The sequence below is a fragment of the Jaculus jaculus genome, chromosome X (assembly GCF_020740685.1).
Source record: "Jaculus jaculus isolate mJacJac1 chromosome X, mJacJac1.mat.Y.cur, whole genome shotgun sequence".
Taxonomy (NCBI): domain Eukaryota; kingdom Metazoa; phylum Chordata; class Mammalia; order Rodentia; family Dipodidae; genus Jaculus; species Jaculus jaculus.
The window spans coordinates 120,851,183-120,873,752 of record NC_059125.1 but is presented as its reverse complement, the minus strand read 5'-3'; the positions used below and the strand labels follow the sequence as shown (position 1 = coordinate 120,873,752).

General features: G+C 35.7%; 1 protein-coding gene across 2 annotated transcripts in view; it reads left to right on the top strand.

The window, feature by feature from the left end:
• Tenm1 (teneurin transmembrane protein 1) overlaps positions 1 to 22,570 on the top strand; it is an 850,812-nt gene that overhangs the window by 631,076 nt on the left and 197,166 nt on the right. For both annotated transcript variants that reach the window (XM_004653940.2, XM_045140035.1), the window contains 2 exons: positions 20,590 to 20,775; positions 22,422 to 22,445. In XM_004653940.2, coding sequence (XP_004653997.1) covers positions 20,590 to 20,775; positions 22,422 to 22,445 — 210 coding nt within the window. The remainder of the gene's footprint in view (positions 1 to 20,589; positions 20,776 to 22,421; positions 22,446 to 22,570) is intronic.

Here is a 22,570-nt window from a genome sequence, read left to right as displayed (position 1 = left end):
TGCATTTTTCTTATTATTAGTAATATTGACCAGTTTCTGCTATGTGTGTATTGGTAATATATTTTTCTACCTTTGAGAAATATCTATTACAGATTTTAGCCATTTAGTGAGATGATGATGATGATGATGATGATGATGATGATGATGATTCTATTCATTTGCTTCACTATGGTAGGCCTATCACTGTGTGTGAAGAGTGCTTGGATTTTGGGGGTGGAAATACAAAAGCAGTTCTTTCCCTCTTGCCTTCTTCAAACTGCCCTTATTATGCTACAACCAGGTACTGTGCATCTTGCTTGGTTTGCTTAGATCTTATGAAGGTAGTTTGGTTCATGAATAGCTGTTCAAATTGATGTACGTGTGTAAGAGAAATATTTTTGGAGGGTCTTTCTCTGCTACCATCTTGCTCCACCCCTTCCTCTGCCTCATTTTTCTATCTGCAACAGCACATAGCAAGAAGTATTCTCTCAAAAACTATGCAAAACAGAATAACTGGATCTTGGCTACCTTTTATTTTGCATATGTACCAGCACTCCAAATTGAACCTGGATAAAACAAATATAAGTCTTATGTCAATAACTCCATTAAATAGACCTCTTGATTTCCCTCAATGATATCAAAATTAGTCACCCAGAAGGAAAATTTCAGTTAGAGCTTATATTGTATTTAATCAACATATATTAAGTTCCATTGTGCCTGTGGAAACAGTAAATGTTTGCTAAATGAACTAAAGAAATAATTCCACAAATATATTTGGTGTTTATCATGTAATAGATATGTGGGAGAGTAAAAAACATCCATAATCCAGCAGTTTCCTTTCTCAACTTACAATAAGGAATATAATTGCATGCACATAGAAAGCTACAGTGAAGTATTGTATGTAACAACAATGCATGTACACATAAGGCTGTATGAGACTACAGAAGAGGAATGGCCATTACTGCCCTGGAATATCCTAGTATGAGACACATGTTGCCTGATGAAAATACCTCTCAAGCTGAAAGTTGAAGGATCACTTGAATAGACAGAGCATCAAGGCAAGAAGAAGGTTGAGAAAGGAAAGGGAAATGATGAAGCCTCAGTTGCATGAAAAAGAAGATGAACACACAAGACAAGCAGTCAGATTTGTCTATAGCAAGGATGCAAATATGCTGATAAGGAAAGCCTAATTCGGAAAGGTAGCTATTGGGAATTGTGAGGAAAGGATTACATTTCTAAGCTGAGGATTGTGAATGACAATATACTTTATGAAGTACTTTTAAAATAGTGCATAATCAGAACTGTACTTTGGCAGATAGGAGGAAGAGAAGAGATTTTAATGGTGAAAAACCATGTACTCTGCACAAGATTTGAAGGATTTGAGGGTACTGAGAGTTCAATAGCAATTATGCTGCCTCTGGAAAAATATAAAGAACAGAGATAAAATCAATTAATGAAAGAAACAGGACAATAGCTTTCAGTTCACATCAACAATGTTATTTCTAATATTATTATATAAAAATGGAGATATTTCCTGCTATCCATAACAGATGGCTGACCCCACAATGCATGACCCATATACCCTAACAAGAAGGGTCCCTATGGAGGGGGGAAGGATAGGGAAGAGGCTAACAATGGTACCAACTTGACTGTATTCACTGAGTATAAAACTAATAAAAGAAAATAGAATTGGTGCTGGATAGATTGCTCAGTAGTTAGTGCAAAACCACAGTTTTGCAGTTGTCTACAAAGCCTAATAACCCAAGTTTGATCCCCCAGTACCCATGTAAAGCCACATGCACAAGGTGGTGTATGCCTCTGGAGTTCTTTTGCAGTGGGTAGTGGTCCTGGCATACCCATATTCATTCTCTTTCTCTCACTCTCTCCTGTTTCTTCTGCCTACTTGCAAATAAATAAAGATTAATTTAAACAAAAGAATTAGAGTTGTCTGGCTTTATGAAGCAATAGCTGAACTTTGACTAAACTATTGAAGATGTTTTAATGTCAAAATGAGGGGATGGCTTGATAAATTTCAAAGTTCTTCCAAATGCCAAGGTTCTATTATTTTAGTTTAAGTTTATATATTAAACATTTAAAAGAAAATGAAGCATTTAAGTAGCCAACAAAGAGGTTTATGTGAGCCTCAAAACAAAATGTAGTGAAAGCAAAAGCTAAGTATATTGGAAATGAAAATAGTCATAATTGCCAACAGTACTCTAGCATGTATGTACCCAGAACTGCTGTAATCCCTTTATATTTATTTCTTTGATTGTTACAATTCCCTTCTATAGATGGAAAATCAATGCACAGAGAGATTTAGTGGTTTTGCCAAGGTCATACAATGAATCTATCAATGGGGACCCAAGGTCCCTTTGCAGCTTCTTGGTCTCATAGATAAAAATAATTTAAAAAAGGACTCAGACGGGAACTCTAGGGCTTTATTGAAGTGAAAGAGAAAATAACAAGGCAAACTAGCTGGCGATTGTACAGCTGGCAAGAGAGGGAGAAAAAAAAGAGAAAGGAACATTATTCTCTCAAGTAGCAGTAAAGGAAGTAGGTGGGCTCAGCAGTGGAAGTGTGTGAGTCACTGCAGAGTGGATAGAATGGCCTTCAGAGAGATTGACCAGAGCATCAGGGCAAGTAGGCTTAGGATTTTGGTCCTTATCTGGAGAAAGGAGTTGGAAAGAAGAGCAAAGTGAAAAAGAAATTATACTTTCTGAGTCAGAACTCAGCAAGCAGGTATTAAAGTAGCAAGCTTAGTAGGAAGCCTGTCGGGTAACCCTGTAGAGGAAGGCACTGTGGGATATATAAACACATTTCTCACTAAAAGGATAATTATTCCTTCCCTTTCCTATCATGTCTTCAATGTGTCGTTTCATTTCTTTTGACCTGGACATTAGGATGGTCTTTAATTTATAAAATATGATTCTTTTTCATAATTTTTAGATAGGATTACTCTAGCCAGACTGACCTGGAATTCAGTATGTAGTCTCAGGGTGGACATTTTATTGTCACAGGAGCTTCTGGCCTTGTGTGAGCTAGAAAAAATACTGCTGTCTATATCAGAAGGATGCTATAATCCACTGACAATGCATTTGTTAAGGATGTTACAGACCATCAGCCATGCTATTTGTTTCAGAGGATGTCAACATGTTGACTTTCATATGCTTCATGGGGGATCCCAAGATAAGGTGACAGGAGGATCCTGTCAACATCAAAACAGATGTTATCAGCCATGGATCATTCCCATTTGTTCCAGGGAAAGCTGTCATAAACATTCATATTCTCTGAACGGTGCCTAGGAAGCAACTGACTGTAGGTGGCCAATTTCATTCTCTTTCTTCCTATTTAGCCTCCCACATAAAATCCATGACTAGATTCAGATTTCAGCTGAGGACATCAAGACTCTTTGACCAGCTTCCTAATCACTATAGTATATCGTCTCTACAGACAGACAGAGAAAGATTGAAAATAAGAAATGATTTTTTTAAAAAAAGTTAAGAGATGGCTTAGTGATTAAGCACTTGCCTGTGAAGCCTAAGGACCCCAGTTCAAGGCTCGATTCCCCAGGACCCATGTTAGCCAGATGCACAAGGGGTCACACATGTTTGGATTTCATTTGCAGTGGCTAGAAGCCCTGGTGCACTGATTCTCTCTCTCTCATTCTCTCTCTCTCTCTGCCTCCCTCTTTCTCTCTTTGTCTCTCTCAAGTAAATATATAAATAAATAACAAGAAAAAAACAGTTATGTGTAAGCACAAGACAAAAGTAAGATGATGGTGCAACACCAAGTCTCTTAGCAAATATTAGGAATAGTACTGTGGCATTAACAGCAATAGAAGCCAGCAGAAAGCACTAGTTTATGAGTAGTAGTTAAATGGTAGGCTATAAACATGTTGAATCTATGGTACTGTCAGGGGGATCTTGCTAGGGACTCCCCTCAGCTTTCCAGCCTTCCTGTTCTCTGTTAAAAGAATTCAGACAAGACACACAGCACAGGGTAAAAGCTATGTGAGATTTATTACAGAATAAAGGGGATCTCTCAGAGAGGAAAAGTAGACAATGGCCAAAGGAACTGTTGTGCCAACCTACATTTTATATAAGCTTTGTGATATTTTCCTATTCAAGGCTCATTGAGGTTGATTCTTACAAAAGGAGCCATGGGAATGTCTTTGCTCCTTATTAGAAAGCTGATTTCTACATATAATCTCATAGGCTTAGAACTTCTGGACCCAAGTTTAGATAGTTATCAATTAGTGACCATCCAGGAAGTTCCAGATGACATGGCACATTCTAGGACAAGATATATAACTTTGGAAACATTATACTGACCCATAACAGAGTCTAGTAGTTTTCATCCTTGATTTTACAAGCTGTTGGTTTTAACCCCTCCCTTTAATACCTATCAATCAACCTAATAGTTCTAGTGGCCTAGCCATGTAGAATTGTGTAAAATGATATTGGTGAAACTGAGAGTGAGTCAAGGATTTACACTTTGGTCAATTACAGCTTGATTCCTATACTACATACCCATATCTTCTTCTATTTTTTAAATTCTTATTTACTTATTTATTTGAAAGAGAGAGAGAGAATGGGTGCCCAGAGCCTCAAGCCTCTGCAAACAAACTCCAGATGTATACGCCACCTTGTGCATCTGGCTTTATGTGGATCCTGGGGAGTCAAACCTGGGTCTCTTCAGCCCTTCCTATAGCTTTCTTACAGTGTGCCTAAATCTTACTAGAATGTGACATCTTTGGATTATGCAGACATAAAATCTGCCAGATAATTTTATTATTAATCTTTAGAATGGGTGTGACAGTTTTTAAGAAATATGCAAAATGGGTTTCTTTCAGTTTAATAGCCAGGTGTAATGGGGCACACGTATGATATCAACATTTGGAAATCTGAGGCATGAGGATTACAAGTTTAAGGCCAGCCTGGGATATGCAGGTAAATGTTATTATATTAATAATCACATAGGTTTTAAACTCTTGATTGCCCCAGAGTAAAATTATAAATTTAAAACATCCTTTCTGCCTCCACTGCTGCCATGACACTCATGGAAAAGAAAAGGCTTGTGGTGAAGAGGGCAACAAAGAATCAGATTCTGAATTTCACCCTTGACTATGCCCATCCTGTAGGAGATGGAATCTTGGATGCTACCAAGCTCAAGCACTTCCACCAAGAGAGAATCTACGTGAATGAAAAACCTGGTGGAAGTGTTATGAGCATGCAAAAGAGCAAAAATAATATCACTATAATTTCTCAGGTGCCTTTTTCTAAAAGGTATTTGAAATATCTTACCAAAAATTATTTGAAGAAGAATCTACATGATTGATTAGGTATAATTGTTAACAGTGAATGGAGTTGCAAATTACATTGCTCCCAGATTAACCAGGGTGAAGAAGGTGGGAAGATGAAGATTAAAACATTTATCTGAAATAATCTGCATGAATTCAGGAATAAAACCTAGAAATAGAAATTAATCAATCAATCAATTAATGAAGAACACTAAATGCACTAAGTGGCAATAAGCTTTGTGCTCAGGCCCACACAAGGACATTTATATGCATTTTCTTAGGCCCATTTTTTAACATGTATGTGTGTTGTATCCAAGGTTGCACATTTGTTTCTGTGAGGGCACATTTGTGGTGGGATCTGTGCATGTATATGTGTATGTACATGTTTAGGACAGAGAACAACCTCAGATGTTACCCTCAGGAGTACCATCCGTGTCTTTTTGAGACTGAACCTCTCAATGGCCTGATGCTTCCCAAATAGGTTACTGGCTAGTGAGAAAACTTTCCCCAACTTCACAGCTATGGGATTCTGGGCACAGTGCACATCCAGTATTAAGTGTGTACTAGAGATAGAACTCAGGTCATTCATGTTTGTGAGGCAATCACTTCACCAAATAAGCCAAATCCCATCCCAATATTTTTTTTTTCTTTATAATTCTAACGAGTTTGTTGACTTAGTTCCCTTTATTTCTTTTCTATTTACTTACATGGGTAAAACTAGATGTTTAATCTTCCCAGATTTTTGACAGAAAGATTTTTTTCCACACTTTTGCAATGCCTTTAACACACATTCTACAATAACAATGCAGAGACCTGGCTGGAGAGAAGGCTTCACAAGGTAGAAACTGGAGTTTGTTTGTAGTGGCTGAAAGTCCAGAAGTGTCCATTCTCTCTCTCTTTTCTTATTCTCTCTCTCTCACTCTCTCTGTCTGTCTATTTTTCTCTCTCTCAAATAAATAAAAAATATTTTTTAAAAGAATGCAGTCAGGCGTGGTGGTGCACGCCTTTAATCCCAGCACTTGGGATGCAGAGGTAGGTGGATCACCATGAGTTCAAGGCCACCCTGAGACTCCATAGTGAATTCCAGGTCAGCCTGGGCTAGAGTGAGAACCTACCTCAAAAAAAAAAAAAAAAGAATGCAGAGATATACCAGAGAATTCAGAAACCTACATAGTTACAGAGCTTATGTGATGATTGCTAGTATTATGTCTGTTATAAACTCCATATAGACTTGATTTCTTAAATCCTGGAGGACCCTTAACAAGAGTGCTGACTAGAGGGACAGACAACTATGAGCTATTTTTTGTTCAGTGTAAATTTCTGCCCATCTGCATGAGGTGTCCTTCCAATAAACAGAGTTGCCCTCCTCACTAAAATATGTACCAGATGTGTTTGGGGCATGAACATGTCTTTGAAAAGATGTCACAATCTATTGTTTGTAGTGCTTTGAGGAATGTGACACTTGTGTATTAATGGGGAGACATTCTGCTTTAGAAAAATACCATACAGGAAATGTAGTAGATGTGTTTTAAGAGAATTAACAAAAATTCATTTTGCAGATAGAAGTAATATCACTATTTATTTATTTATTTATTTATTTGAGAGAATGGACATGCCAGGGCCTCCAGCCTCTGCAAATAAATTCCAAATGCATGTGCCATCTTGTGCATCTGGCTTACATCAGTACTGGGAAATTCAACATGGGTCCTTAGGCTACTCAGGCAAGCACCTTAACTAAGCCATCACTTCATCCCTAATATTTTTTGAAGAAATAAAAACACATCAAATATCAAATCAGGAAAGGGAAAAAGATTTCATAGTGCAGTTTTACCATAACACTAAATCTTGACCAAAAGAGTGCTAAAATTTGGGGGATGAGGAGATAGCTAAGCAGTTACATGAACTTGTCTACAAGCCTGCCAAGATGAGTTTGATCCTCCTCCATGCCCATGCAAAGTGGAACACAAAGGGATGCATGAATCTGTAATGTCAAAATCCCTATAGCAATGGAGGTAAAGCCAGGAGAACCAGAAAGCTGGCAAGCAGCTACAGGATAACAAAAGAGACCCTGTCTTGAAAGAAGGAAGCCCCAGGCATGGTGGCACATGCCTTTAATCCCAGCATTCTGCAGGCAGAAGTAGGAGGATCGCTGTGATTTTGAGACTAGCCTGGGACCAAGGAATGAGTTCCAAATCTGTAAGGGCTAACGTGATTCGCTACTTTGAGGAAGAAAAAAAAAAAAAGAAGGTAGAAGGAGAAGAGAAACACTCAAGGTTTTCCTCTGATCTTCACACAAGTGGTATAGCATGAATGTACCCATACACATATACACATACCAGTAAGTAAACATTTTTTAAAAGGATGCAAAGAATAGCTTTCTAAGTTATTCACAAATAATTTCACAATAACTACTCTGAGTCAAGATGTAGCAATAATCATTCCAATAGTACCTGTTTGTAGTATTATAATAGTACTGTTTCACTTAGATCTTTCACATCAGTTTGCTACTGCTTTGCATGTGGTCACAGACTATAAATAAGTAATAATGATGGTTTTAAAAAGTCTAAATGAGTAATGAATACACCAAATCAAACTTTATCATACCTAAAAAATTATTTCAGAGCAAGTGACATACAACTGATGATAGATTAAGTGCTTCAAAATAAATATCTGCTCCTCAAGGTTTTATTCTGACTGTCTAGAAACAGTTGATCCAAGTGAGAGGCATTTTAAGAAAGTGTTTATATTTCAGCATTCCTTGGCAATTTGGGATTTCTTGAATTGGCAAGAATGGCACACTTGTATTCAAAATATGGAGGCAGTGTAATATCCTATACCCATGGCTGAGTGGAGGTCTGCCTGACCCTAAAAAGTTCCCATTCCTGGGCACTAAACTAAGCAAAATGAAACAACTATAGTCAGAGGATAGCATTTTACTTATCAATCATAGAAACATGGTTCATCCCAAAGGAAAGCTTCCATATAGTGAGAAATCTAACTGGCTATATTAGTGAATTAAAAGTTGAAAGTCAGCCAGGTGTGGTGGTTCACACCTTTAATCCCAGCACTCTGAGGGCAGAGGTAGAAGGATCACTGAGTTTGATGCCAGCCTGAGACTACATAGTGAATTCCAGGTCAGCCTGGACTAGAGTAAGACCCTATCTCAAAAAACCAAATACATATATAAAGTTGTAAGTCAGACTTTCATTTTTCTGCCATCAAGACCAGGGCCCCAGTTGAAACCACAGAGTAATTAGGGAAACAAGCAAGAGAGCTGCTTTCTTGGTGAACCTGGTATCAGCACAAGGGTGAAGGAGATAGACACAGAGGCTCCCAAGATCTCATCACTGTAGTAGACCTAAAATGATGAACCCAACATGATTCAGGGAAATTCATGGAAGACAGGGCAGAAAGATTGTTAGAGCCACATGTTGAGACATTATCCACAGAGACCTTGCCACTTCCCCATAACTGATGGCTACCCCCAGAATGCACAACGCACAATCTCCATGGGGATAACCAGCATCCCCAAGTAGGAGGGTCCCTTTGGAGGGAGGGCAGGGATGAGGGTAAGGATGGTACTCGTGTGTAGTTTACATACCATGTCCACAACTAATTAAAAATTAAAAATAAATTCTAAAAAAGATTGTCAAGCCAGGCGTGGTGGCACACACCTTTAATCACAACACTCCGGAGGCAGAGGTAGGAGAATTGCCCTGAGTTCAAGGCCACCCTGAGAATACATAGTGAATTCCAGGTCATCCTGGACTAGAGCAAGACCCTCCCTTGAAAAACCAAGAGAAAAAAAAATATTGTCAGATCTACCAAAGAACAGTTTAACCACATACATGGGAAATTCAAAGTTCTATGTGATAAGCAAGATCCATGAAATTAAAAGACATTAAAACTCATAATCTTCAAACACTTGATGCCTTGGAATGAATGTTTTATTTAATTCATCAAGAATTTGAGATTCAAGATTGTGTACAGGCTAGAGTGTGATGTTATTTTTATTACTGTTTATAGGTTGGTATCTATAGAACGAAAGAAGTAGTTAACATTTCATACTCTCTTTACACTGTTATAAGATAATGTTATGACTATTAATATATATATTGAAGCACTGTTTTAATGGTAAAGCTGAGGAACAAACATTTTGCTTGTGTTACAAGTTTTCTGTATAAAAACAAAACATATAGTTATGTCTCAAACACAGTGTCTTAGTCAGTGTTGCAATTACCTTCTTGTTGCTAGGAAAAACATCTGACCAGAAGCAGTTTATGGGAGGAAAGGGTTTATTTTAGGCTTTCAGATTCCAGGGAAAGTTTCATCATGGTAGAAAAGTTTGTCTCATTTGAGAACACATTCATAACACAGAGAGAGAGAGAGAAAAAAAAAATAAAAGAACCACACCTGCAAGCACAGTGGCCATACCTCCTCCAACAGGTGTCCATTTGCTGGAGACCAAACAGGAAGTTTAATCGTAATAAAAAGTACTTAAGGCTATGGGAACATTACATTCAAACTACCACAGTCAGATTTCCATAACCAATAGCAAAGTCCTGAGATAAACACCTTACAAATAGAAAGAGTTTAGTTATGTTGACAGGCTGTTTTGGAAGTTTCAGGCTATGATGATTGTTCTCATTGCTTTTAGGCCTCTAGTATGAGAGTAACATGTTGTAGAGTACAACTGATCACCCCGTAGCTACAGATTAAAAAGAGAAAAAAAGGAGATGAGAGTACCAGAAATCCTCTTGCAAGACACACTCATCATGACCTAGAGCCTCCCACTAGGCTCTATCTGTTAAAGTTACACCACCACACAACAACATTAAGTTGTGGACAAAGCCTTTAATATATAGGCCTTTGGGAAATAATATACAAACTATAGCACATAGCAAATATTGTATATAGCTTTCCATGAACTCAAATTTGTGTCATAGCAAGGTACTTTTAAAGTCTGCATAGATATTTATTAAATGTAACTCTATGCAGATAAGATACATCCTCAAATATCTTTTAGAATTATATTTTCAAAAATATAGGGAACAAAAAGATATCTGAATAGTATAGTAGCATATCTTCTTCTGAAGAATGGAAAGAATTAAAAGTGATAAAGGTAAATAATTCAAACATTTGGTAATACAGCATAGACTACAAAAAAATTAATAATGTGTATTATTCTTGCTTGATTCTTTGACTGATCTTTGTGGGGTCCTCATATACACACTATAAAAAATTTTATAGCCCTTGAGCTGCTTGGGTTTACTTTACTCACATTTTCCAATATCACCTTCTTTTTACTCCTCTGATTGCTCACATCATTCACAGAAACAACAAAAAAATCTTTTATAGCTTCCATAACAAAAATTGTACTAACATTTAATAAAGAGAATACTCAATCTATTCAGGTTTGTTTATTCCCAATTCTTCATTTTTTTTTTCTTTCCAGCTTCATGTTCTTTGGTCTTTTAGCTGATTCTACTAGATGTTGGGAAATTTCTCGTTTTTTGTGAATTTTTCCCGTCAAAGATGTTATTTCCTTGTTTAGATTTCCATGTTGTAGTACTGAAATAAGTGCATGTTATACAGCATGGTAACAAGATTTAATATTTTGGAGTGTCTGATGGTATCATTGTTCAATATTGGGCAAGACTAAAATGACAATAATAACAGAATTTTCTTTACTAGGAACTTTGGACTAAAAAGTAAAACTCGGAGAAATGGTTTGTAGTGAGGAACTGAAAGATTTACTGTTTAATCAAGCTACTCTTCATCTGAATGTAACAGAGATGTGTTCCAATTGTATCCTAGTCCAATTTATACAAGTGTGGTACATTGTTGACATGAATAAAGAAACTTATTAAAAATGAAATGTCTCAATACAACTTTAAAGAGTCTGCCTATATTTTTCATGTTCTTTTTCAATACATTTGCACAGATGAATGTTTATATTTTAGCATTTCTTTGTCATATTTTGTAGCCTATAATACTAATATATTTTCAACCAGATAGAAAATATTGCATATGGAATAGAACTATTCACAAGAAAAATATATGAGAGCAAATATCATTTCTATCATGTTTATAAATTATACAATTTCTGAAATCTATTCTGAGTTAGTCTTTCCCTCACACCAACCCCAGTGATGACGATAACCAGACGAGGATTGGGGAACATCTTAGAATCAGTCCAGAAACCTTATTTGAAGCTGGATACAATTGCAAAAATGTTGCAGCAGCTCAAAATGAGGAATGTTTATTGTTTAAGATCTGATGCTCCATTTGTGGTAATTTATTTCTTTGAGGATTCTCTTACTCATGAGGATATTGCTTCCCACCTGGATACTTGCGGTGCTGAAACTGTAAATCAGACTAGTGGTTGTGGCTTCTGTCTGGAAAGGGATACATGTTGAGTGCAAGAAAGGCTAGCCATATTTCACTTCTTTAATTCAAGGCAGCAATCCCTCAAGACCAATGCTTTTATAAATTGTTATTTACCATTTCAAATATTTAAAGTGCCATCACGAATAACAATAGACCTATAGAATCATTGCAAGAATTAATCCTATATATATATATATATATATATAATTTTCAATAAAAATTATTTCAATTGGCATATTTATGGGATATAGTAATTCAACACATGTACATAGTAAGTAATGAGTGGGTAGTTAGGGTAGATCCCATCTGCTACCTTTCCTTCTATCATAAACCACTATTCTGCCTGAATTTGGTCATTCTTGTGTATAATTTTCACCTTTTCCCATAGGGTATGTTTGAGTTTCATATGAATGATTTACTTTCTTCCTTCATCATTATGTTTTTAAGAATTGTTCATATTGAGACATGTATCTTTGCATGATTCAACTTAATTTGTGTGGGTTTTGTACTGAACAAGTGCACTAAAATATTTTATCAATTTTCCCTCTGAGAGACATTTAGGTTACTGCACATACCCACCAATTAATATAACGCAAAATATTCTGGGGTATTCTCAGTTGTTGGTGTGTGTGTGTGTATATATGTGTGTGTTTTGTTTTCTGGATTTATTTTTTTGTCACAGCCATATCACAAGCTGGCTTCAAACTCATCTCCTATCCTCCTAGCTCCACCTTATGAAGATGGGAGATCAAGCTCATGGGTCACATAATGAGTTTGAAGCCAGCTTGTGATACGGCTGTGACAAAAAAATAAATCCAGTAAAGAAAACAACATACTGTGTACACAACTAATGATAATAATAACAGTAATAACAATAATAAATTTCCTTATCTTTCTCTTGCCGCATTTTGAAACTAGATTATTGTTGTTTCACAAAACAATTCAGGAAGCATGCACTCTTATTTTGTCATGTACTATACTTTAAAGTAGACACTATCAGGCCTCTGAAAATTTTATAGGATATTCTTAATAAGTCCATCTGGACAACTTACAATTTATTTAATGTATTTTCAGGTTTGTTTCTTCTCAAGTCTATGTGTTTTCTTGAAAAATACTTATTATGTTTTAAGGTTTCAACCTTTTGCCAAAAGTTGTTAGTTAAATTCTCTTATTCATTTTTTTATTTTAATCTTAAATATATTTTCTTCCTTGTATTCTTATTTTACCTCGTCAGAAGTTTCTCTATTTTGTAATGAATGTCAAAAATTCTAGTTTCATTGATAATTTCTACTGCTTGTTTATAATCTCATTAACTACATACATACATATATATATATATATATATATTTTTTTTTTTTCATAAGGTGGCACATGTATTTGGAGTTTATTTGCAGCGGCAAGAGAACTTGGCACACCCATACACCGAACCCCCACCCTCGTGTGTGTGTGTGTAAAATAGAATACAATAATTATTTATTTATTTTTTTTTACGTTTTTGTGCCTTACTCCAAGTCTGTAAGCCTTTATATGGTCTGGCTTACATATTGTCAGGCAACATTTTTATACATAATCTGGGTTGTTGCAACTTCCTGGTGAAATATTCCATTTATTATTAGGTAAGACCTGTCCTTATCCAAAATAAGGCTCTTGCCTTGAAGTCTACTTCACTGATATTATAGTCATCTCCATTTTTCTTTGGCTACCACACCACTATTACACTTCTTCCTTTCACTTGTAACTTCTCCATATTAGTATGTTTCCAGCAATCTATTCTTAAGCAAAAGAATATTTTAGGCTTTCCTTTTCATTCAGTTCCAGAATCTTACTATTAAATTGCAAGTTAAAATGAGTTTTTATTTATGTTATTACTGATGGTTGTGTATTTATACTGCAGCATTTACTTTAGTGTTTCTTGTTGACTTTTTCTGCCTTTTTAAATTGAGTTCTTATTCTTTTCCCATTCTTCCAGTTATATCATTATACATTCTGATGATACCTTTAATATTTAGCCTTTTTTAAATGTATCACACAAAGAAAAGATTTATAATAGCTAAGAATTTGAATCATCCTAAGTACCTAGCGACAGATGAATGAATAATAAAAATGTGATATGCATAAACAGTAAAATTCTATCCAGCAGTACAGAAAAATAAAAGTTTGAAATTTGCAGGAATATGGGTGGACTGGGAGAGAATCATTAAGTGAAGTGACTCAAATTCAGAAATCCTGAAATCATATGCTTTCTGTGATGTGTGGGTCTTAGCTTGTAATATCTATAGGTAAGTATATATGGGGAAAATGAGGCTAAACACTATAAATGTACAATGGTAACCATAACCAAAAAGAGAAAGAAACATACAAAACACATAGCATACAGCTCAATCAATTAGCAAAGTATAGTACACTCATTAATCATCACCTATGTCAAAATATAGAATAAGGCACTGAGAAGCCCCCTTCTGCACCCTTCCCAATTTCCTTGATCTTTCTTTCCTTCTCTGGGTATTGTTATCTCTCTCTCTCTCTCTCTCTCTCTCTCTCTCTCTCTCTCTCTCTCTCTCTCTCTTTACTTGAGACAGGGTTTTACACTATAGTCCAGGCTGGCATGGAACTCATTATGTAGCCTATGTTGGCTTCAAACTAGTGGCATTCCTCCTTTGTTAATCTCTTGAGTGTTGAGATTACAGGCATGAACTCCATCACTGGTGACATTAATTTCTTTTACTTGTCTACCTTAAATTTATTTATTTATTTATTTATTCATTCATTCATTCATTCATACTCATGCATTCATTCGTGTTACAGAGAGTAAGAGAATGAAAGAAGCAGATAGGGAGAGGGAGGGGGGAGAAGAGATAATGGGTGCTTCAGGGCCTCCAGGCACTGCAAATGAACAACAGATGAATGTGCCACTTTGTGCACCTGGTTTATGTGAGTACTGGAGGATCAAACCCGGGTCCTTAGGTTTTTAAGGCAAACACCTTAAACTGCTGATCCATCTCTCCAGCCCATATGCCTGATTTTAAAAATAAATTTATAATTGATTCTTATAATATAGCTGATTTGTGTCTGTTTTTTTATTCACTATTATTTTTTCAGATTTATTTATATTATGACACACTTCCATGTTATCCATTTAACTTCTATGTCATCCATTTAATCCACTGTTGCCTGTGGATATTCAAAATATCTTTTCCATTTTTGTCTAGCAGCAATAATGTTATTGTGAACATTTTCATGCATAACTTTCAATGAGCATTTGCTTGTCTGCACTCTTCTAAGAATAGCATTAAGTAATGGAACTTATAGGGCATAGAGTATACGTATATTTATCTTTGGCACATGATTTCAAATAGTTTCTCAAAGTAGTTGCAGCAATTAACAAAATTGTCTGTGTATGAAATTTTCTGTTACTTCACATTATCCACAAAACATTGTGATTTTTTTAGAAATGTCCAGCTAATTTTTTTCCATTCATCTTCTACCTTATAAAATTTTCAATACACACAGATTTATTTTTTAAAATATTGTTATCCATCCATTTATTTATTTATTTGAGACAGGACACACACACACACACACACACACACACACACACACACAGAGAGAGAGAGAAAATGGTCACAACAGGGTCTCCTATCACTGCAAACAAACTCCTTCATCTGACTTTATATCAGTACTGAGTAATCAAATGCAGGTTGCCAGATTTTGCAAACAAGCACCTAAAACCTCTGAGTCATCTCTCCAGCTCCCATACATATAGATTTAGTTACATTGTACATAGTTTTATATGAGGTATTTACATTTGCATTCATTTCATGACAAATTCCTCTCTCTTCCATAGTTCCTTCAGAAGTATGTACATAAATTCCTTAGTGCTAATTTGTGGGTATGGTTTCATGTTCATGTACATGTAGGTGCATTATGTATACATGTATGTAAATATCAGAGGACAACATTGAGTACCTTTCCATTGCTGTCTATCTTTATGAGCAAGGTCTCTCATTGTCCCAGAGCTTTCCAATTAAGCTACACTGGCTGACCAACAAGCTTTAGTGATCCTCCTGTCTCTACTACCCGTAATTCAGGTCCTTATACTTATTTAAGCAGCATGCTACTAACTGAGCAATATCCTATACTTAATATTTCAAACAGATGTGGATTTTATAGTACTCTTCTCTTAATGATCATGTTTGATGTTTTAATAGGTATAAAATAGTCTACATATGATTTCAGCTCAGCATATGGTGATTTGTAAATATTCCATATGTATTTGAAAATAATGTGTATTTATGCCTATTAATTACATTGTTCTATATGTGACAATTAGATTACACTTACATTGCTCAAATATTTAATATCCTTTCTGATTTTTTACTGGCTTGTTTTATTAGTTAATGAGAAGGTGAAAAGTAGTCTTTGACTATAATTGTGTTTATTTTGTAAATTACTTGTGAATTGTTCCTTTTTTCTTTTTTGTTTATTCAATTTTGCCTCATATGCTTGGCTTACTGTTTGATACAATGGTGGAAATTTATTTGAAATTGTTCTGAGTTTTCTCTCCCCATAAGTCTGACAAAGCTTGACCCAGCTTCTAAGCCTTTCTAGCCTACTCTTTCATAACTGACAGACACTTCTACAGGCAAAAGCATTCAGAAATGTCAGCCTCACCTCTTGGAATTTCTTTTTCTCCTTAAATTCAACACAATAGTACTTTACTGTCATTTGAACCCCAGTATTTTTGAAAAATTAAAAATATATCTTTTCTGATTTCTATCAGGGAGGAATTATTTTTTTCTACTATTGGAGACTGAATCCTGCCTTAAATGCTCTTTAAGCAAATTTGACAAAGTGTCTCTTACCTGCCACCTAAATATTACAAAGCTTCACAAATATTTCAGTCAGAAGACTTCAAATTATACTACTGTACTTCTATATTTGTTTTTCTGGCTCCCAAATTTTTAATTATCATTATCAATTTTTTTCTCATTTCATCAATGCTTCTTTACATTCTCTGGGCTGGTAGATGAAGATTTTAGTTAGCATTTCTCTGAGATTGCAGCCTTTCCCAGGTCCTGGATCTCTGTGTGACTTTCAGTCTGACACTTTGACTTCAGCAGGCCCAAGACATCATCTCATTTCCCTCAATGAACATAAATGTGTGAAACTGGAATCATCATTGTGTCTGATATCCTTCATGCCAAGGACTTACTCAGATGCTTACTTCTTTGGCCCCTAACATCCACTTTACTTGTGGTATTTAAGGATTTATATTTTTGTGAGTTATGATGTTCCATTTTGTAAAAGTATTTTACATTAAATTTGTTTAATAATAGTCCAGGTTGTCATGTAACACTGGATCAGAAAATGATACTGTTCTTCAATGTCCAGGGCTTTTCTTACATCCTGCTGATCATACACATGGCTTTCCATTCCCACTTTCACCCATGCAATTTGGCTTTTGAAACTACCACATTATCAGTTCAGCTCTTCCTAGAGTCACTGACAATTTCATATTGATCAGTTCAGTGGACACACTTCTACCTAGATCATGCTTGACTTCTCAGCAATAGTAATTACAGTGAAACTCTTCTTTCTTGAAAATATTTACTCTTTGACCTTTAGTTACACAACAACCTCACTGGGTTTCTTCCTATTGCTCATTGCATTTTGCCTAGTGTTTTTTGATGCCACCTCTTTTTGTACATAGAATTTGTATATATTTTTAATTACAAATATTAATTGTATATGTTGTATGGCAATACATGTAGTCTTTAGTGAATATTTCTGGGCTCATTTCAGTTGCTATGCTAGTATCTCTCTTGAGGGATTTCGATTAATTCCATGTCTTTAAATACCACCCATATGCTAAAATCTGCCAATTTTATATATCCAACCCTAGACTATCAAAATTATGTATTCTACTGATTAATAGACATTTTCACTTGACTATGTACACATATCCTAATGTGAATACATTTGGTCTTTTATTCATAATTACATCAGCTTTTCCCTTTCTATTAATAGTAGCACTATCCATTCACTTAAGACAGAGTTTTATTTCCTCTTTCCTTCATTCCTCATATCAAATCTTGAGAAGGACCTGTTAATTACACCTCCAAAATATATTTTAAATCAGTCCAATGGCCCTTTATGGTATAAATGATATTCGTTTTATTGTGTTCAGAGCACAAGTAAGATGCAATAAACTATTCAGGGCACATAGCTATTGACCTGAGAGATCAGGCATGTAGGTATCTTTATTTAAAATCATCTTCTCTTTCTATCAACTCCCAATCTTAAAAGAATAATAAATTAGTGAAAATTTGATTGAATTTTTAACAAAGTCCACAACTATTGTTTTACCAGAAAAAAAAAATGTCACTTACTGAGAATTTATTCTACTCTCTATGGGGTTTACTAATATAGTAGCATCTTATAATTTTTAATATAGAACCCCTATTTCATAATTTGAAACTATGAAGAAAATGATAACTTGACTTCCAGAACACTCTTTTTTTTTTTTGAAGGATGTATGGCCATTAAACTCCAAACCTATGGGATTCTTTCTATAAGCTTCTATTTCCACTTCTGCACCAGAGAAATTAGATCAAGACAGAACCTTGCCATTTTTAATTGTTTTTCTACTCTTGGAATTTTATTAATATTCAATGTTTCTCATAAGAAGGGGAGTTTTAGAGATGGCTCAGTGGGTAAACCGCTTGCTTCACAAGCATGAAGACCTAAGATCAGATCTCCAGCACAGAGGTAAAGCCAAGTAGAGTGGTACATGTATGCAATCCTAATTCTAGGAAGACAGAGTTAGGAGGATGCCCTGGGCTTGTAGTATAACTTCTCTAGCCAAATCAGTGAGCTTTGTGTTCAATGAGAGATCCTGTCTCAATCAAGGAAGAGTGTGAGTGAGAAAGGTAACAGACATCAACCTCTAACCTCCACTTGCACACACACAAATTTGTACCTGCACATGAATACACATACACCCAACCACATATGAACATGCATACACATATAAAACACACACACACACAGAGCTAAATAAGAAGTCATTCAAGGGGACAAAGTACAGAACTTTGGAAGGCTGAGTTCACACCATCTTTATATTGGCAAAACACAATACCATTTCAGCATAAAAAGGCATTATTTTAATCAACCAGGATTCAGGTTAACTGCTTAAAATAAAAGCAAATATTGATTTGTGGTCAGAGAAACCAGTATATTGCTATCATTGGGAGCTTTACTTTTTGCCTATTATGAATTTTATTAGGAGGTTATCTTCTTTCCAGCTACTGAAGTTGTCTTCCTGAATGAATTTAGGGCATCATTTTATTGGGTTTCCCCCCTACGATTTCTTATAGGACCATAAAATCCATGCAACATCATCCGTAATCCTAAAGTATTTATTTTATTTTTAGTTCTTCTTTGACAATTTCATGTGCATGTATAATGTACCTCACATCCCTCTCCATTACCCTCTACTATGTCCTTCTCACATCTGCTAAACTCCCTCCTATCACTTACCAGTGACTCCATCACCTGAGCAACCATTAACTGCCAATAGCTTCTCAGGAAGAGATGGAGCCTCATGAATCCTTCCTCACCCATAAAAGAATGTTGACTGCCCCCTTCATGTGCAGGTCTTGTGCAGGTAACCACAGCTACTGTGACTTCATGAGTGAAATGGTCATGTCATATCCAGACAACAGAATTTCACAGTACTTCTCTCCATCCTCTAGCTCTTACATTCATTCTACCCCCTCTTTCACATGTTCCCTGACCCTTAGAGGAGGTGATACAGATATCCCATGTAGGTCTGAGCACTAAATGGTCACTTGTCTCCAGAATTTTAACCAGTTATAAGACCATGAATTAACTGCTACCCACTGTACAAAATGTTTCTTCACCAACACTTAATAGCACTAATCTATAGATATAAACATACATATTTAGAAGGCAATTTGAAATTTTCCTAGTCAGTATTTCTTTGATACAAAATTCTTGTGAAGAATAGTTTCCAAAAATTTCAGTGCCACATGTATCCTACTGGCAATAATTTATTACAAGACAGTTTGACTATATAAGGAAGTTTCCTTGGCATTTGGTGGATATTCATTTCACTTCCATTCCATAGACTTCTTAAAAGCAAGTTGACTTAGAATTGATTTTATAATTTGAGGCTTAGATTCTTTTGTTATGGAGCTCCTTGTATATTTACTCTGTATGTTTATCCAGATGCTGGAGATATTTGTGACAGATGATATAAATAGATAGATGATAGATAGATAGATAGATAGATGATAGATAGATAGATAGATAGATAGATAGATAGATAGATAGATAGATAGATAGAATACATATATATGTATAGATGTTTGTTTTATAAAATACTCATAAACATTTTATTTAAAATTAAAATGTAGACTGGGCTATTTGTTAATTTTAATGTCTTTAGGAAAGAATGGATGCCAGCTGTTGTAGTCAGCTTCACTTCGCTGGGATGAACTTCTAAACAGACATGGTTTATGGGAGAAACAGGATTTATTTCAGACTTACAGATCCAGGGGAAGTTCCATAATGGTGGAAAAAGCTGGTTCCCATTCATAAATCCAAACAGAGAGACACCACCAATCAGCCAGCACCACAAGTAAGCACACATGAGCAGCCAACAGTGGGGGCCCAGGTAGAACTCATACTACTCTTTATACCTTTAGGCTGGATAAGATTCAACCCCAAACACACCTTAAACCTGGACCCCAGGTTCTACACCCAATGACACCTCTTCCAGCCAGGCAGCTGGAAATCCAAGTTAATTAAAACATCTGAGTCTATTGCAGGATATACATTCAAATTACCACACCAACTTTAACAAAATGTATTAATAGATACACTTTTACTTTCCACAGAGCTCTGTACCATGGAGTGTGGTAGCCATGGGGTCTGCTCAAGGGGGATATGCCAATGTGAAGAAGGCTGGGTAGGACCAACATGTGAGGAACGATCCTGTCATTCTCACTGTGCTGAGCATGGCCAATGCAAAGATGGAAAATGTGAGTGTAGCCCTGGATGGGAGGGCGACCACTGCACAATTGGTAAGTACCAGCATACTTTGATCAATATAAACTGTACTAACTGGGGAAGAACAGTGTAGTGAGGTGGTTGTCAGAATATTTGTAAAATTTGAAGTAGGAGAAGAGGAGGAAGTTTGACTACAAATTTGAAAGTTTTGTAAGCTGGGAAGTTTCTTCTTTAGTTGATGATATTGTACTGATTTCATCTGTCATTCTTTTTCTCATTACTTCAGTATTCCTTAGGTTTTCTGCTTTTGAGCACTTTGAGTTACTCAAATGAAAGATGATACATTGGAATAAAATGTCATTAGTTAATAAGAGAAGTGCTTTTGTTATGAAGGTAACATTTACTGCCCATTTTTCCTTTTGAAAAGCATAGGTTGTTTCGGCTGAAAGCACTTAGAGGCAATTTCATTAAGTGGGACTACTTTAACAGGGTCCATTTGATATCATTAAAAACTGTCTTTAATGTATATAAGAAAGGTGCTTCTGACCTCTCATCAGTAAAACATCTGTGTTGAATTGTTTATCCTTCTTCAGTAGTACAGAGTTTATACTGAAGCATCCACGCTCTCTCACAACCTTGTCATCGGTTCCACAAATTTTCTGGAAACAGCCAGGGAAATCACTCTGCAGGCATCAGAAAGCCTGTGTAATAATTTATTTCACATGTGATACATTATAAAATGTACTACTAATGACTTATATTTCCACTATAAAACACTTTCTTTAAAAATAAAATCAAAGTTCTTTGGCACTATACATATCTGCCACAAAGGTTTCCTGAATGTATAAAGCAACAAATAACAATTCATATTGTTCTACTACACAAATGAATCACAGTGCTCCAGTGGCATTCCATGACTAGACAGAAAATGCATGCAGAGCAAAGAACTTCCTGATACACAACTCATTATTGGAGGGCTTATTTCCCCCCGACACACAACAGACTGTACTATAGCTTTCACTGTTGAGTCAAAGTATTTTGTTATAATTGTTGGTACATGCCAAATCAATGCATAAGTTTCATATATGTATATATGTGTGTGTGTGTGTGTGTGTGTGTGTGTGTGTGTGTGTGTGTGTGTGTGTGTAACTTTAGCAGCATATATATATATTGCTAAAGATACAGTAAGTCTTGTTCTGTGGCTATAGGAAATATTTAAGATTCATTAAAAAAGGTAGTAAGGAGCAAGATGCAGATGGAGCTTAAGTGATTACATTCCTGTTTATTTCCTTCACATAAGAGGATTTAAATATTGTGATGATTACCCAAAGTGGTTCCTCCAAAACTTCCTTCCAAAGATACTAACAAGTTGAAGCTAGTACACTTTCACAAAAGTTATTACTGAAATGTAAAAATGCAGAGTACTCTTTCACAAAAGTTTTACTGAAATGTAAAAATGCAGTTCTTATACTTTTAGTGAAATAGACACTTTTAAAAGGAAGCCTAATAGAGTTTCTTGCAGAAAAGCTATTAATTTCTTTCCCACAGAAAGCATTATTCCCAAACTGCACAGGTCCGTGTACCAACTTTTGAGCTACCGGCATTTCGGCAGCTTCATAGTTTGATGTTCTTCTTCCAGGCAACATGGTAAACCACAAATATACATTGTATAGCTTTGGTCTCCCAGAAATTTATTCAATCACTCTTTTCCCCCCTTTAGCTCACTACTTAGATGCTGTTCGAGGTAAGACTTTTCTCATCGGTTTTATAGTAGAAATAGGCTTTTAAGCAGAAAATATGCATGTGGGAGAAGAAAGGTGGTGTTTTAATATTGCTTGTTTGTTTGCCTTCTTAGTTTATGTTTTATTT